Source organism: Typopeltis vanoorti, chromosome 17 (genome assembly GCF_054136105.1).
Source record: "Typopeltis vanoorti isolate ZY-2024b chromosome 17, IOZ_Tvanoo_1.0, whole genome shotgun sequence".
In the NCBI taxonomy this organism is placed as follows: domain Eukaryota; kingdom Metazoa; phylum Arthropoda; class Arachnida; order Uropygi; family Thelyphonidae; genus Typopeltis; species Typopeltis vanoorti.
This window is the reverse complement of record NC_143565.1, coordinates 81,926,206-81,939,606: the sequence shown is the minus strand read 5'-3', so window position 1 is coordinate 81,939,606 and position 13,401 is coordinate 81,926,206. Positions and strand designations below refer to the sequence as shown.

General features: G+C 35.5%; 1 protein-coding gene across 1 annotated transcript in view; it reads left to right on the top strand.

The window, feature by feature from the left end:
• The window catches only part of LOC150097561 (stromal cell-derived factor 2), a 112,843-nt gene that overhangs the window by 91,912 nt on the left and 7,530 nt on the right, over positions 1-13,401 (top strand). The window contains exon 5 of the mRNA XM_090407327.1: positions 517-598. Within this exon, the coding sequence (XP_090263453.1) occupies positions 517-598 (82 nt within the window). The remainder of the gene's footprint in view (positions 1-516; positions 599-13,401) is intronic.

Genomic DNA, 13,401 nt, shown 5'->3' with positions numbered 1-13,401 from the left:
TTGTTTACCTATGCAAGGTTTGAGTTAGCAACATATTTTGTTGTAACATCACATGTGGATGCCTGTGAATTAAGCCAATATAGAATACAGTGTAGTCATCTAGTCTCAAATTATTCCAGTCTCAATTTCTTTATTATCCAGATGAATACCTACCTATATAAAAGGCACCATGGGAGGTTGTTACAGTTTTGTCAGATGCCCTGTTTAGTTTACTGCATTCATGCAGTATGTTCCATGCACCATATTCCCTTACTTTTGACATCCCCTTGCAAAAGAGGTCGTCTAAATGAACTGGTTGTATAAACTTGTTTAGTGCTGATGCATGTTTATTTAGTTTTCAGTAGTTATGATATTGATGAAGGCAGCAAGAATATCTTCAGAAACTTTCAGGAAACAAATTTATAACTATTCGGATAGCCATATTGATATCAAAAGCATGCTATCCTCTTTATATTGTAAGTACATTTAATAATTTCATGAAACTTGTTAATTATATATTTTTTCCATCTCTCATAGGTGATCATTGGACTGTTGTCTGCAGCTCTGATTATTGGGAAAGAGATGGTACAATTAGGTTGAAACATGCTGATACGGATATGTAAGTTTTTACTTTTATTTTTATTTTTTTATAATCAGATTTTTTGTTCTATGAAAATTCATCAAACAGTTGATTGAAAGCCATTGAAAGGTTACCAAATGGCAATTCATCAAAAAAGCAATTTGCTGAATAAACAATTCATCAAATGACCATTTAATGAATGGCAATTAATCAAAAACTATAGGAAACTAATATGGAAAATAATTTATTGCCAGAAACAGCACCCTTTTGTTTTGTAGTACCTTGTGAGTGTTCCCAAAACATTGTGTTCATGAAATTCACCAAGGATTATCATCGGGACATGTTTGTCAATCTTTATCTTTTTTCCATTCACAAAGGAATATCAGCATTTCATAAAATGCTGTGCAATACATTAATAATGATCAATCTGGATTGGATGGTTTGCTCACTGGCAACACTATATCAACATGGATACATTAGTTGGATGGAATCCTTACATTCCTAATTAAAAAACACCTATTATTATTATTACTAGTAGCAGTAGTACGTGCATAATTATTAGTAGTAATCCACCTAGATCTTGATCTTCCTCTTAGTCTTTTCCTTGAAATCCTGGCAAAAGACACTTAATTTTTTAACCTTTCCCACTCTATTTAAGTTACCATACCACCTGAAGTTAACTCTACTCACCACTTCTGAATGCTAACAATGAAAGAGTTATCATGTTCGTTCCTAATATCCAATTCTTTGATAATGGGAGTGCTTCACAAAAGCACTACAAAATCTTTTTTCCCTTGTGTGAAAGTTGATAATATTAGCAATGCTGTCAGAATAAAGTGAAAGATTAATTAGTTTGGCTGGAACCAATGACCTGAGAGGTATGAGGGAGGATGTGAAAGAGTTATTGGAAGAAGTGAAAAGAAGAGCGAGAGTGAAGTTTGTAAATCTGCTGCCACCATGATAGAGGCGAACTGAATAGGAGGGCGTTGGTAGCTAATGTATCAATACATAGCTTATGCAGAAGAAATGATGTAGAGTTTGTGGACTTATTGCCTGAGTTTGATGGATGGAAAGATTTGTACAGTGCTGAAAGACTGTAATTGAATGGATTCGAAGTTAGGTGTCTAGAGAAAGCTTTATTCACTGAGAGTGTGGAAGCATAAAGACAGGAAAACTAAAGAAATTAGGACGGGTGCAGATGAGTGTGTAGGTGAAGACATGCATGAAGTGAATAAACAAAAAATATAGACTCTTAGTCTCTCAGGCAACTATATCAATGGAGTAGTCAGTTCAGGATGTAAATGTGGTTGTGGGAAGGGGGATGCTGCAGTTTTCTATATACTAATACCAGAATCATCAGGAATAAGAGGGAGGGAGGGAGAAGAGTTTTTTGGTATTGGTTAGTGCAACCTTGTCAAAAGCTATAGGCATTAGTGAGACTCAGCAAATGACGTAGTTACAGGGATAGAATGTGACAGATTTAGTATTTTCAGGGAGAATAGAGCAGACAGGATATGGGGTGGGGTACTGATGGTGATAGCAGATGAATTGCAGCCAACAAGAGTAGGAATCAGTTGGGTAGATGGCAGTTCTTTTGAGTTAATCTTGTGTGAGATTGAGGCCAATTGGACAAAATATAAAATTAGTTATTATTATTATTATTATTACGGGTATCTCCATGGAGTCAGTAGACTCATCGCGGGAGACCCAAACTAGCAAAACAATATCTGTCATATCTCTTCTTGAATTCATTTACAGATGAAGAGCTCACAACAAAGTCAGGCAATGAATTCCACTCATCCACTCATGGTGATAGCAGATGAATTGCAGCCAACAAGAGTAGGAATCAGTTGGGTAGATGGCAGTTCTTTTGAGTTAATCTTGTGTGAGATTGAGGCCAATTGGACAAAATATAAAATTAGTTATTATTATTATTATTATTATTATTATTACGGGTATCTCCATGGAGTCAGTAGACTCATCGCGGGAGACCCAAACTAGCAAAACAATATCTGTCATATCTCTTCTTGAATTCGTTTACAGATGAAGAGCTCACAACAAAGTCAGGCAATGAATTCCACTCATTCACCACCCTCCAGGCAAAAAACCTTGTTCTGACACCTTTGTTAACCACACTCTTCTTTAATTTCCAGAGATGACCTCTTGTTCTTCCATCACTATCACACAGCTGAAACATTTCCCCTGCATCAATCCTATAAAAACCTTTTAGTAATTTGAATGTTTCTATCATATCCCCTCTTCTTCGCCTATCAACCAATCTCTGCAATCCACAAGCTCTCAATCTATCAACGTAGGGAACATTTTTTATATCACTCACCAACTTGGTCACTCTTCTCTGAACCCTCTCCACAGCCTCCTCATCTCCAAGGAATCCAGGTGACCAGACCTGAGCACAGTAATCCAAATGTGGAAGTATCAATGCTTTATAAAGGGGAATAATAACCTCTTTATCTCTGGATGTCAGTGTGTTCCTCAACAACCAAGTAATCCTATGTGCAATCTTGGACACCTTAGCAATGTGTCCTCTGAACTTCATCTCCTTATCTACCAATACCCCTAAGTCCCTAGCCTCATCAATCTCTTGGAGTACCTTTCCATCTATGTAGTACACAGCTGGTAATCTTTTAATCCCAAAATGCAAGACTTTACACTTTTCCACATTGAACTGACATCCATTTTCTTTTGCCCATTTTATCAGCTTATTTAAATCCTCCTGCAAACTTTCAACATCAGCTTGATTTTTTATTGCACTACACAACTTTGCATCATCAGCAAACAACTGAATATCTCCCTTTAAGCCGTTTCCTATATCATTTATATACAAATTAAACAACATTGGCCCAAGCACAGAGCCCTGAGGCACACCAGTGGTCACCTGCCTCATTCTGGACTCGGCTCCTCCATACACCACCTTATGGTATCTCTCCCTGAGCCATTCTCCTATCCATATCACCAATTTAATATCCATTCCCATCTGCTCCAATTTGCGTAACAGTGTTCTATGGGGTATCCTGTCAAAAGCCTTAGCAAAATCCAGAAGTACCACTGTGTAGCCAGTTCCTTTGTCCAACTCTGATGTTATTCTATTATGGATAGTTAATAGATTGCTAAGGCAGGATCTACCTTTAACAAAACCATGTTGGCCTCTATAGAGTATCATATCCTGATCCACCCATTCTTGAATTTTGTCTTTAACCAACTTTTCCAATACTTTTACCACTACTCCTGAGATGGTGATTGGTCTGTAATTCAATACTGCAGTTTTAGAGCCACCCTTATGCAAAGGAACCACTTTGCCTAACTTCCACTCCCTAGGGACCATACCAGAGTTCAAACTTAAATTAAATATCCAGGTAAGAGGGGTTGACAATTCATTTGCACATTCACGCAACACCCGAGCTGATATTCCATCTAAGCCTACCGCAGTGTTTGCATTTAAGTTTCGCAATATATTTAATACCTCTGATTCTTTAGCTTCAATTCTCACATTAGGTATTGCTATAGGTATAGAGATATCCTCACTTGGGTGATAGACTTTTGAGAAGTGATCACTCAGTAACTCGACTATTACATCTGATTTTGTCACCTCAATACCATCAGCACCCACTAAGGTTATCCTTCCGAAGTCATTCTTCCTCTTACTTCCTCTTAGTTGCTGCTATAGGCCAGGGGAAGGGTGCCAGGGATGATGTGGAAGATGTGCATCAGCAGATTAGTATAGTGGGTGCAAGGCAAGTAATTATTATGGGGATATAGATTGGAGGGAGGAAAAAAATGGAATTTATACACTAGAATTTTTACTTAGAGATAATTACTTATGAATGTGATGGAGGGGACTTGAGAGCACAAGAGTGTTAGATCTTGTTGTAGGATAAGAAGACCTGTCATAACTAAGGTGGCTACATTGCTTCCAATTGGGGGGATGGTAATCATGTGGTCTTGACTTGGGAGCTAGCAAAATGTGGAAATTTGCTAAGGAGAGGTATTATGTGGGACTACAAGGCAGGTGATTATGATACACTTAAGGGGCAGCTTGACATGGCATAAAGATCTGCAAGTGAAGGATGTTCACAGTGCACGGGGATAGTCAAGGGGTATCTGGAGGAAGCAAGATCACACTGTATACCCAAGGTCAGGAGAGTAAATTGGGTAGGATTTAATGGATAAGTGGTATCATTAATCATGGTTGCAAAAAAATATTGTTGTGGAAGATATATAAGGAGAAAATCAAATGGCATGGTAAGGAAAGCAAAATCAGATTATGAGAATAAATTAGCTTAGCAGACAAAAGGAAATTTTAAAGAGTTTTGTTATGTGGCAAGTAGAAGAAAGAATGACTATGGAAGGATAACTTTAATGAGTGCAGATAGTAGAGGGTTACAGAAGCAGATGAAATTGTTGAGCCACTGCCTGACCACTTTGCAAGGGTATATCATCCAAGTGAAGATATTGTTATGACAGAGGTGATGGATTGATGTGAGAACTGATGAATTGGAGGTACTTTGAATATTTCAGAATCTGAATGCAAATACAGCTATGGGATTGGATAGGATATTGGCTCTCATTTAATTTTTTAAAAAAAATGTGCAGGGGAACTGCCGATGCCTTTGACTAGGCTGTTTAAGTCTCAGCTCTGGCAAAGTTCCAAGAGAGTGGAAGGAAGGCAAAATAATTCTTTTGCACAAAAAAGGATCTAAGTCTGTGGTAGTAAAAGTACTGAAAAAGTTGGTCATAAAGAGAATTCAGGGATGGGTGGATAAAAATATGATACTCTATGAGGGGCAACATGGCTTTGTGAAGAAGGGTTTATTATGCCTTAGTAATTTACTAACTTTTTATAATAGCATTCAGCTGAATTGAATAAAGGGAATGGCTCCATGATGATACTACTGGATTTTGCAAAGGCATTTGCCAGGATACCACAGGAGCTCAGTTACACAAAATGCAAATGAAGATGGATATGAAACTAGTGATAAAAGGGTGACTGCTGGACAGATATCAAAAAGTAGTATATGGAAGAACAGAAGGCAGATGATAGTGGTGTGCCATAGGGCTCTATGCTCACACTACTGCTGTTTAATTTGTACATAAATAATATAGGAAATAATTTGAATGGAGATATTTAATTGTTTAATGATGATGCAAAGTTAAGTAGAATAATAGTTAATCAAAGTGTTATGCAGAGCTTGTAGATGATTTAAAGAGACTGTGACAATATGGGCAAACACATAATGGATGTGAATTTCTGGAAAAGTGTAAAGTTATGCATTTTGGAATACAAAGATTACAAGCTGTGTGCCACAATGAGGGAACTGTACTCCAGAAAATTGATGAAGCCAGGGATATGGGCGTAGTAGTATAGGATGGCCATAATTAAACTTCTCCTTATTCAGAGTCTTGTGTAGTTCAATCTAACAGAATGTAACCAAATTTGGTAGGAAGACTAATCAAGAAATGGGAAGAAGGATTCTGTGGGGACAAAAAATTAATTCGAAAATTCGCCGATGGGGGAGAAATGTGGTGCTGTTGAAGGACATGATGTCGTCCATGTGTTCTCTAAATACCGATAGTTTCGGACCAGCCTGAACCACTTCTTCCTCATTGTCAGCCCCCTGATCGCCTCATAGAATATCTTCAGCAATCTCTTCCTGGCTGAGAATTTGGTAGCCTGGGTCGCCCTCGTCGATGTCTGACCATTAATCAATGTTATTCTCACTGACATTATCACCAGCTCACATCAAAGTTTCATGGAAATCAGAGGTTTCAAAATCGTATTCTGGTTCACTCCCGTTCAGTAACCTAATCCAGCCATTAGTCAGTGTTGTAGTCTTTATTTCCTTCCAAGCAGCTGCAGAATTAAAGATGGTTTCCGATTAACCATCATTATTTTTTTTATTAATTATTTCATTATCTGTATTTATTTGTCAAATTATGTCCGTTGAATCCGAAGTCCATTGAATCGGGTCTATTAAATCAAGAGTTTATTGTATTGCTTATTGATGTCTATGGTCTCTGCCGAAGGTATATTAGCGAACATTACTTCACTGTCCATTAGCCAATTTCTTTGTGGGACATTTTGAAGCCAAGCATTCAAAGTACACTTAAAATTAAATCACTAATTTGGCTGCACTATGTTGCTGATGTTTTTGCTGTTTGGCTTCATGGCCTAGACATATTTGATACCTTTTTATGCATCTTAACAGTCAACATTAAAATAAACTCAACTCTACAAAAAAAAGAAAGTAACAGTTGTCTTCCCTTTTTAAACACAGTAGTGACACAACTATATAATGTTCATTATCCTTTTCCATTTATAGAAAACTCACAGATACAGGAAGTTCCAATGTGTGACATCGTTAAAAAACATTTATACACCGAGCCAGGGCTATTTGTCGATATGTTCTTAGTTCAAATGGCCTAGCCCTTTAAACTAAGCTCAGGTACCTTCACAATACCTTTTTGCAATGGATATAATTCTGTAAAATAGATAAAATACCAGTCTTTGATCAAGTGTTTTATTTCTAACCCATTTCTTAGTGGATTAGAAATAAAATTGTTAAATTTGGCTTGAACACTGTCTTATATGCAGCTAGTTTACTGTTTAGTTAAGTTGTGAATTGTGATGGATGCTACTCCAATGAACACTAGAAATAATATTATTACAAACTGCTGAGAAGTCCCAACCAAAATCCCAGAGCAACAATGTGTTTTTTTAAGCTTATTGTTGTAAATAACTAGGACAAATAGTGATCATTCACGGGAACATCCTTGAATACAACAAAATTAAGGAAAATTAATAAGAGGCACTGATGGGAAAAGTGGTGGCGGCAAGGTGATATTGCATACATACCATCTCAATATCAAAATTTGTTAATAAGAATTGACTGATAATTACTTAAATTATGTAGTACTGTATATTCTGTACACTGTTTGAAGATACATATCAGGAAGTGTGGATAAATATTCATCATTGTTAGACAGTAATACCTCTTAGGGTTAGCAACATAAGATTGTAGTAATTGTCTGCTGTACTCTTCTCATCCATAAGTTTAAATCGTTAAGCCATTAGCTCAACTCGCAATAGCAGCAGAGTGGAGATTAGATACTTGCTAAATTACAAAATTACAAACTTCCAATATCTTTCTCTAAATTCCAGAATAATTTAATAAGGTGGTACACCTTTTGGCAACTCGTATAGGTTAATATGACCTCTCCATTGCTTCTCCCTTAATATCACCACTTCTGGGTCTGACTCCCACTGACGAGACCTCAATAAAGGTTGAAACCGGTCTGGGTAGTGGCCCTTCCCTTAATGCATAGCATTATACATGTCTGCAAGGAGATGTGTTTTGCATTATGGGAGATACTGAGACAAGGGGTGATGAGAGCTTGGTCCACCTTTGCTACAAGTTGCCTCAGTCCTGAACTATTTCTGGTGCAAACTTTGTTTTGCCTACACTTGGGTAAAGAATTAAACTAAATTTATTATTATTTAGCTGTTGCAATGATGTTGACATTGGAAAAAAAGATGTTTATTGTTGACCATTATTTTTAATCACATGGAGCTGGTATAGCCTACAACATGTTTGTGAGCAGTCTGTTCATTGCTTCCATAAGTATGCCCCAAGCATTAATGTCATTATTATCTTAATTGAGAAGTTTTGACTTACCAGGAGTGTTCTGCTGCAATGCAAATGGCATTCAGGGGTCAATGTCAAAAAGACAATGAACTTTTTTAATACAAATGAGAATCATGGGCATGTGCTGGAGAAAGTGTTACAGCCTCCAAATGCAGTCAACGTCGAACAGCAGTAAGAGATAGGAGGTCCCTACAGTGAAAAGGAACCCATCTTAAGGAGCTGAGTTCCTTTTTTTGTACATCATTTGGATGGGTCAGTGTTTAACAGCAGTGGATTATGCTCAGGTCCGGTCGAGAGTATCTGATGCCCCTAGGCAAAGAAAATTTAGGCGTTCCTATACATCGTCTCTATATATATATATATGTTAAAGATACCAAGTAATTTTAAACCTGGTTTTACTCCTGAGTAAAACCCGGAGTAAAACCAGGTTTAAAATTACTTGGTATCTTTAACATATTTATACCCAAGGTAAAAATACTTTCTACATATATATATATATATATATATATTTTGCCATACTCACACAAGCACACTTATACCTACACATTTGGATATTTATAAAAATAATATCATTATGAACATTAAAAAAATGTATTAATCAAAACCAATACATTTGTGTACATATATGATTACTCCTAATTATTAAAATTATCACATCTTAAAAAGAAAAATCTTGCTGGATTTTGCTTTGGCAGAGTATTGAATTAATTCATCTATATTGATTGTAGATGCAATTTCATGCTCTATAGATATTATTGCTAGACCAGTGAGTCATTCCTGAGCCATCATAGAGCGAGTGTAAGTTTTCATTTTGAGAAACCCCTTTCTGAACTTGCTACCAATACTGGCAATGTCAAAAATTCTCAGATCAATAAACACATTTGGAACACTATTTTCTAAATTATTTTTGCATATGTATTACATCTAATGAGGAAGTATTTTCTGGAATTCGCCTTGCTATTATTTGTAATTCACTACATAAATCTGTTCAATCAATATCTCTAGAATATGTGTTAAATAATTTTCCAACATCAAACATTTTTAAGCAGTTCTGAAGTAATTTTTGAAATTCATATATATTTAAAAGAAAACCAAACTCTTCGTTAATTGTAGACATGTGCTTGAATTTTTCAACAACATATGCAATTGTGGTATCAATAATTGAAAAATAAAAATCTACCTTCAATTTTTGTTTAAAATCTGTTATGAATTCATCCTCTGCTTCATACACAAATTGTTTTTTTTTTTTCTGAGTCTAACTGTTTCTTGTTCAAAATTTGGCATTATGCCTATGACCTCAGCGATTTTTTTTCTGCATCTGTTAACATCTTTTCAAATTCATCCTTATTTCAGATTTTCATTAAGAAATTCTTTGTATCATTAATACAATTTATGGCACCATTTATATCAAGGCTTGTATTCTGAAGTTGTTTACTTGTAAAGTTTATTTCAAAAAGTATATTGTACCACATTACTAAGGATGCGATAAATTTTAACTTCCTTAAAGTTTTAAGAAGACTACTTGCTTCTAATTTCATGGTATTTCCACTTAATCCACATAAACTATCATCTTGATATATTTTTTGCAGTCAGGCTTAGGGGCTTTAATGAGTAATTCAACTCTCCCATAATGTATCGCAGACTGGTTTGAGTGCAAAATTACTTGTATCTTTTGAGGTATTTCCATCGAGTCGAACTGGAAAAAAATACACATAGACGACGTACCGTGTCAAAAAATGCTGTAGCATCTAAAATATTAGCAGTGCAATTCACTACTACATTTAATGAATGTGAACTACAGGGTACATACATTGCTCTTGGGTTAATATTTGAAATTCGTCGCTGCACACCTTTTACATCACTTTCATATTAATGGTGTTATCGTATCCTTGACCTTGTAAATCTTGCATTGGTAATGAAATTTTGTCTGGAGTACCTAGTATTTCATTTGATAAAAATTCTCTAGTGGTATTTTTTATTTCTATAAATCCCAAAAAGTGTTCTTTTATAGAAGTCGTGCTATTACTAGTGTCTACGAAACGAAGTACTATGCTCATTTGTTTCGTGTGACCAATGTCGGACGTACAGTCAATAATTATGGAAAAATATTTTGCGGCAACAACAGATTCTAAGATTTTCTTTTTTATCGCATTAGCGAAGATGTTTATTATTTCATTTTGAATATCTTTTCCAAGATAATGCACATACGTATCTTTATCTTTTATTCTTTGAAGATGTTCATTCATTATTGGATCAAACTTGGCTAGAAATTTGACAAGTTCTTTTCATCAATGGTTTTCTTTTCTTTTATTTGAATTTCTAATTCTTTCCACTTAATGGTAATTTTCAACATGTCTGACTTTTTCATGTGCAGCTAAAATAGAAGCATTTTTCCAGTCCCACAATCCAGAATCTGCGAGGTTAGTCTGCCATTGATCAAATAATAAACAGCAGAAGCAAAATGCAGAATCCATGGATATTGAATACAATAAACACAAATGCTGTATTGTCCCGCCATTAAATAGGGGTTAGAGTATGATGAGTCATTGAAAATCTTCTATTATTGTTATCTTTCGGAAAATCAAAATTATGAATCTGTTCAGGTCCATGTTCAACTAATAGTTGACGTAATTGATTGATATTGAATAATTTTACAGGACACCAAGTTGCTGGATCATTATAATTTAAATTTGTAAAATCAAATCTTTTTATCATTGGATCTGTAGAACAACCAGCTTCAGAATCAACAGTACTCATATGATCTGTAGATCTCTCCTTCGATGTTTTAATCCAAATTTTAGTATCTGTAGAATTCTCCTCCAATTCATTAATTGAAACTATGAATGAATTATCCAACAAATAATCTTGAAGATTTTCTTCTTGTATGCAATTACGATCTTCTTGGCAAAGATATTTTAAAAATGCACCTTCTTGTTTCATCAATCTTTCTTCCTTTTCCACTTTACGTTTGCGATATTGAAAACCCGATTTTTTTTTTATCCGTTTTCAAGATCCAGTAACTGAAATACTTATAATTAAAAATAAACTTAATTATAAAAAATATGGACTTTAGACTCTGAAGAAAACATTGATTGATTCTGCCAGAGAGGCATGTGGCGAGGTTGTCTGCAAGGATAGAAAAATCAGAGCTTCCTGATGGACACAGGAAGTTAAAGAGGCAGTGAAGTAAAAGAAGGAAGCATATCAACAGTTCCTGGCAAATAAGTCAGCTTGTGCTCTTAGAGAATACAGAGACAAATGTAAGAAATCTAAACACTGTGTAAAACTAGCTAAACAAAAGTCATGGGTAAGAACATAAAAAAATAACAAGAAGGTGGTAAGATATTCTGGAGGTTGTTGAAGAAGCTCAGAAATGGAGGAAAGAGTGCTGTAAAAGGAATTAGAGATGATAAAGGTGATATGAAAACTGGAGAAAAAGATATCCTTGAAGTATGGAGTAACTACTTCAAAAAAATTGCTAAATGAAACTAGCAGTGATGACAGCATGATTAAAAAACACTGACCAGGCATGTAATCAGGAATGCATATCCATGCTTGAAGTAGAAAAAGCCATCAACAGTCTGAAATGTGGAAAGGCAGCTGGAGTAGATGATATTAGACCAGAAATGTTCAAGTATGGAGGTATAAAAGTTTTACAGTGGCTACACTGCATAGTTCAGAGAGCCTTAACAGAAGACAAATTCCAGATGATTGGAGTCAAGCTCTCATAGTACCCATATATAAAAAGAAAAAATAAAACTGATTGTGAGAATGACAGGGGTATTTCTCTGCTGAGTGTTCCTGGTAAGATTTATGCCAGTATACTTGAGAAACCATTGAGAAGGATTGTGGAAGAGAATCTTGGTCAGGAACAAGCTGGATTCAGGCCAAATAGTGGCTGTCAGGATCAGATATTCACTTCATGACAAATAATTGAAAAGTCATGGGAATATAACAAAGATCTGTATTTAAGTTTTGTAGACATGGAAAAAGCATATGACAAGATGCCAAGAGAGAAGCTATTCAAAATGCTACAGTTGTAAGGTGTCAGTGGATCATTATATCAAGCAATACTTATTCTTTATTTGAGTTGTAAGTCAGCAGTTAGAATTGAAGGAAGCACAGGGAGATGGTTTAATGTTAAATCTAGTGTCAGACAAGGATGTACATTATCACCTCTGTTATTCATTATCTATATGGATTATATTATGAAGAAAAGTCGTATTAAACCTGATATCAAAATCGGAGATGTTAATGTCAGCTCTTTGCTTTATGCGGATGATGTTATACTTCTAAATAAATCCGCTACAAGTTTGCAAGATTCCCTGCTAAATTGAATAACTGTTGTAATAGATATGGTATGAAGGCCAGCATTAAAAAGACAAAGACAATGAAAACAGGTAGAATTGTTGAAAATGTCAACTGTGTTGTGAAAGGGGAACCTATGGAACAAGTAAAACATTTCAGCTACTTAAGCACGATTTTTACTGAAGATGGTAAATTAAATATGGAAATAGACAGCAGAATCAACAAAGCTGGTATGGTAGGAAGTCAACTGAATAAATGTATATGGAATAAGAGAGAAATTAGTCAAAACACTAAATTAGCTGTATACAAGACAGTGTTCAAACCAATTTTAACTTATGGATCTGAGAGCTGGGTCAGAAGCGAAACGCTTGACCAAAGACTAGAGACTGCAGATATGAGAGTCCTGAGAAAGATTATAGGCATGAGCAGATGCCATCAATGGTAATATCATATTAAAAACAAGGATATTAGGAAAGAACTTGACATTGTCAGCATCCAGGAATGCATTAGCAGAGCTAATCTCAGGTGGTATGGTCACTTAAACAGAATGGGCAAGGAAAGATTAGCCAAGCAAGTGTTCTCTGGCAGGTTGGCAAGAAAAAGACTCAGAGGATCACCAAGATATAGATGGATTGATACACTTTTTACTGTATCAATCCATCTATATTTTGGTTTTCCATACCATACCACACCACCTGAGATTAGCTCTGCTAACGCATTCCTGGATAGTGACAATGTCAAGTTCTTTCCTAATATCCTTGTTTTTAATATGATATTGCCATTGATGCCATCTGTTACTAATTAATTACTTAGAAGATAGATATATAAGATCTGACAATGTTGTAGCTTTGATAGGTAACAGATTGAATTGGC